Source organism: Lipotes vexillifer, unplaced genomic scaffold (assembly GCF_000442215.2).
Source record: "Lipotes vexillifer unplaced genomic scaffold, Lipotes_vexillifer_v1.1 scaffold1634, whole genome shotgun sequence".
Taxonomy (NCBI): Eukaryota; Metazoa; Chordata; class Mammalia; order Artiodactyla; family Lipotidae; genus Lipotes; species Lipotes vexillifer.
The window spans coordinates 480,342-484,974 of NW_006771542.1; the positions used below are offsets into that span (position 1 = coordinate 480,342).

General features: G+C 58.3%; 1 protein-coding gene across 1 annotated transcript in view; it reads left to right on the plus strand.

Moving 5' to 3' along the window:
- CEP164 (centrosomal protein 164) overlaps nt 1-4,633 on the plus strand; it is a 71,238-nt gene that overhangs the window by 65,077 nt on the left and 1,528 nt on the right. Inside the window, exons 24-29 of the mRNA XM_007446913.1 lie at nt 20-146; nt 508-574; nt 1,030-1,253; nt 2,280-2,387; nt 3,075-3,186; nt 3,588-3,929. Of these exons, the coding sequence (XP_007446975.1) occupies nt 20-146; nt 508-574; nt 1,030-1,253; nt 2,280-2,387; nt 3,075-3,186; nt 3,588-3,929 (980 nt within the window). The remainder of the gene's footprint in view (nt 1-19; nt 147-507; nt 575-1,029; nt 1,254-2,279; nt 2,388-3,074; nt 3,187-3,587; nt 3,930-4,633) is intronic.

The window sequence follows — 4,633 nt, forward strand, 5'->3', positions numbered from 1 at the left end:
CCCTCGTCTCCCACCACAGTGACCTGGAGGCCAAAGCTCAGAGGAAGCAGGACTTGTTGAAAGAGCTGGCGGTAGAAGAGAGTAATGCTTCCCCACGTTTTGAGCCTGATCTCCACATTGAGGACCTGAGGAAATCCCTTGGGACGGTGAGCTTTTCTGTGCCTTGGGAGGGTCAGGCTGGCTGGGCTAGGGCAAGGCTCCAGGCACCAGGAGGGGGTGGGCCTCCAAGGGTGCACCGGGACGGGGTGGGGCACCGGGGCGTGGGGCTCCAGGAAGACTCTGGGCTCCTGGAGGGGTCCTGGCTCTGTTCTGCAGAGAACCTTAGCCTCCTATTCTTATCATTCCTAGTCCCCTTCTCCATCAGTCAGATTATATCTGTAAGTGAATAGTCCAGCGGCTGGCAGAACCATTTCTGTGTCTGGGCCACTAGGAGGGACTTCGGGGTCCTTGGAGCCTGTAATGTATCTGATGTTACCTTCAATGGGCCTTTTCTGCTATGTGTCCTAGAACCAGACTAAAGAGGTATCCTTTTCCCTCTCCCAGAGCAAGGAGGAGACCGACTTGTCCTTGGACAGGTGAGTTCCAATAACCTGTCTTATTTTGCGTTGAGGATGCCAGGAAGGGGTAAGTGAGTGCCTGCGTCACAGAGCCGGGGTGGACCGAAACGTGACGGCGGTCTCCAGTGGGGCTCGGTTCAGGGAAGGGGACCTGGGTGCCTGAGGAATCGTCTCTGACAAGCCAAGAAGGTGCCCATGGTGATCTCTGGCATCTGCTGACCTCTGCTTGTGGGTCAGGCTGATGGGAGTGCCTGGCCCTCTCTGGAGGCCTCAGCCACGTTCCCTTTCACGGGTGGGAGGACTCAGTGCAGCACGTGCCCCGCGCTCTGTGGGTATTTAGTGGCGACGTCCCCGCACTCTGCCCGGCCCCAGCACCGCAGTCTGTGCTCAGGATGGGCATCTGCTGGGGAAGTGGTCGTGACCCACAGCAGGGGTTCTCAGAGAGTGTTTCCCCCTCCAACCCCCCGCCCTGGCCTGTCCCCCCACAGCGCCCGGCACTACCTCTCTGCCGAGGGGGTGGCTCTCCGCAGCGCCAAGGACTTCCTGGTCCGGCAGACGCGCTCCATGCGGAGGCGACAGACAGCTCTGAAGGCCGCCCAGCAGCACTGGCGCCACGAGCTGGCCAGCGCTCAGGAGGCGGCCAAAAACCCGCCAGGCACCAAGGCCCTGGAGGACATGTGCAAGGACCTGGAGGAGGTCAGGAGCCTGGGGGAGGGCCTGCCAGACATGTGGGGGAGGCCTGGGGCAGCCGGCGGCACCTCCTTTGGACTCGCCTTCAGTTGATCATTCTGGGGACTCCACGAGAGTGGTCACATGGGCCTTGGGGTCACTGGACAAGTCTAGGGAGACCGGACAGGAGATATAGGATACGATCTCCACGAGGATGGAAGCTTCCTTACATTTACGTGCCAGTGCAGTGTGTGGAATGCCTTCTCTAACAGGAAGTCATTTGGGCCTCACAGTGTCCATAGGTGACGTGCAAGGTAGTAGTGGTATTCCCATTTTCTAGGGGAAGAGGAGAGACATTCCACAGTGCTTGGCCATTCCATCACACTCAAGACTTCACTCAGAAGTGAAAGCCTTTTGAGCACACTCGGCATAAGCTTGAGTTACTTCTCTCTTTTCCTTCTCTGAGACCCTAATTTGCAATGAAATGGCAGAGGCGTTGTGGTTATTATCAGTGGGATCACAGCTCTCTCTGCCATTCGGGGGTCTTGGCAGACGATCATACCTGGTCCCTTAGAATTCTGAGGGTGCTCAGAGCTGGTGAGTGAGCTGTGGCCCCTAAGCCTGGCTGGGGGGCGGCAGAGGGCAAGAGGCTGGTCCCGATAGAGGGGCGGCCTTCCCAGGGACATCTGCATGCTACCCCCAGGCCCTGTCATTGTTCTGCTGAATCCCTCCTGCTGCTGCTGCTGCTGCGAGTATTGGTAGTTGGAGCGGTGATAACAGTAACCATTTGGTTAACAGTAACCATCTGAGAATGTATTAGGCGTGGGCATAGTGGGGGCACGTAGCATACTCTCTCTCTCTCTCTCTCTCCTAATCCCACAACCCTATGAGGAGTAGTATTTCTGTTGTTTAGATGAATGTCCAGACTGAGAGTTCAGTAATTTGTTCAAGATCACCCAGATCAGCCAGCCCACACCCGGCAGAGCTGGGCCTCCGGCATCTGCCTGTGTGGTTAGTCACCGTCTCTCTCCGCCCCTTTCTTCCTGGCTGCAGGAGACCAGGCACCTGGAGGAGATGAAGTCAGCCATGCGGAAAGGCCGCGACCTGCGGCAGAAAAAGGAGGGGAAGCTGCGCCAGCTGGAGTCTTCTCTCTGGGACGAGGTGCAGCCCAATTGCTGCCGTGGCCTCCCTCCTCTGTTCCTGGGATTCGGTTGGGTTCTTTGGTCCTGTGTCGGGACAGCTGGGCTGCTAGGGCCCGGGACTGGCAGTAGGCTGAGGGCTTCTGGGCTGGTGAAAACGGCAGTGGCTTCAGCTTTGGATTCGTTGAACACACCTGGGGCTTTGGATATCTGTGCTGAGTGGTCCTGAGCAGACCCGGAGCCTCTTGCTGAAGGTTCTTGGATCTGTGCTGAGTGGTCCTGAGCAGACCCGGAGCCTCTTGCTGAAGGTTCTTGGGAGGGGACTGGCCCCTGCCCTGGTGCCCGAGGAGAAGTTTGCCCCGGGTGTCAGGAATAGAGGCTCCTAGGTGGTTTCCCTGCCTTCCCTGGGGCCTTGTAGCCTTTCCCCCAGATGCCAGAGGTGTAGGTACAACAGGAGGGAAGCTTAGGTGGAGAGACACCGTGGGGAGTGTTTACTGGGGGGGAGAGGGTTGGGGTCTGCCTGGTCCTGGTGGCCCTACTGCCCATCTTCGGTGGCTGGGTTCTCTTAGCCTCGCCCGTAAGGCAGCCTATATGACGTGCCTCTCCTAGAACTTTGGGCCCAGAGAGCCTACCCACCAAGTCCTCAGGTGTCACGAGGGCAGTGGGCAGAAAGCACAGGGCAAGTCCTTACTGCCGCTTCACCCACCAGGCTTCAGATGAAGACACTCTGAGAGGAACCCCCAAGAAGGTGGTGACCTTTGACCTCAGCGACCTGGAAGACGGGAGCAGCGACAGTTCCGAATCCTGCCCCCTGCCTCACAGTGAGTGGGGTATCCATGGGGAGCGGAGGTGCAGCCCGTCCCTGCAGCCCCGTGTGGCGGGCCTCTGGGGGCCAGTGTCTGGAGTAGATGCTTGGGCAGGAGTGAGCCCTCTGGGTTTCCCAGCACACCGGGCCCGGAGGCTCAGGGGAAGCCTTCTGATCGTGCAGGGTCCTCACAGTGAGACAGCGGTCCCTCTTAGCCTGTCCCTCCTGGTGCCGTCCCCCACCCCCCGGGGAGGCTCTTTCTCTCGGCCAGCTTCCTGTCTGGAAGCTTTTGTTGGGAGGAACAACGGGGAAGGGGTGGGGATGTGGGCCAGTAGGATGCACAGTGCCAGCTTGGCCTGGGCCATTCCAGGGCCCCGAGCCCGAGTCGTGCCCCACCCTCTGCCTCTTCCCTTTCAGTCGGCCCGACCCCGAGTCCCACTTTCCCCAACAAGATCCACTACCTGAGCAGCTCCCTGCAGCGGATCAGTGGCCAGCTCAACGGTGTCCTCAGCGTGCTGGGCAGCCTCAACACCCAGCCTCCGCCGCTTTTCACCTCCACACCTGCACCGCTCCCCACCCAGGCCTCCAGGAGCACCCCCGCTCCCTCCTACCCCTCCCTGGCCCGGGTCTCAGCCTCATCCCCGGCTCCACCCACGTCCACCCAGTGGGCCTGGGACCCAGAGCTGGGCCCCCGGCTCTCCTCCGTGGCTCGGACCGTGGACGACTTCCTGGTGGAGAAGTGGCACAAGTATTTTCCAAGTGAGCCTCCCGCTAGGCCGGGCGCGGTCCTGGGGTCGGCCTCCCCGCCTTCCTCCTCTGCCTGCCCCTCGCCCCCAACTGCGGCATGGCCCAATGACTCCATGGGGGGGTGCCTGAGAGGACCTTGCTGCTCACCCTGTGGCTGGAGGCCCTGTGTGTCTTGATGGTTTACCGGACGGGGCCTTTACGGTGGATGCTAGAGCTCAGCCGAACCTAGGAGGTCACTGTTGTCAGTGTCATGATCGCTGCCATCTTGTGTGTTATATATATTATGGCCAGGCATTTTATATATGGTTTTTCATTTAGTCCTTATATTAATCCTCTGAGGTTATAATATTTATTCCCATTTTACAGATGGGGAAACTGAGAGACTCAGAGGTTAAGTATTGATAACATGCTCCAGGGTACCCAGGGAGTGAGCAACAGACTGGGTTCTGACCCCATGTCTCTGTGACTCCAGGGTTCATGACCCCTTGGCTGTATGTGGCCCCCCCCTCCCCCCGGTCTCATAGCCCTGCTAAGGAATGTGAAAAGCCATAAAAACAACAGTTATTTGAAGGAAAAAGTTCGTCTCCTTATCCTGACCCGAATTGAAAATAATTTCAGTTTTAGAAATAAAATAAATAGGACCATTCCTGGCCATCCTCTGTCTCTCACCTCCAACCACAGAAGCTCTTCCTGTTTTTTTTTTTTTTTTTTTTTTT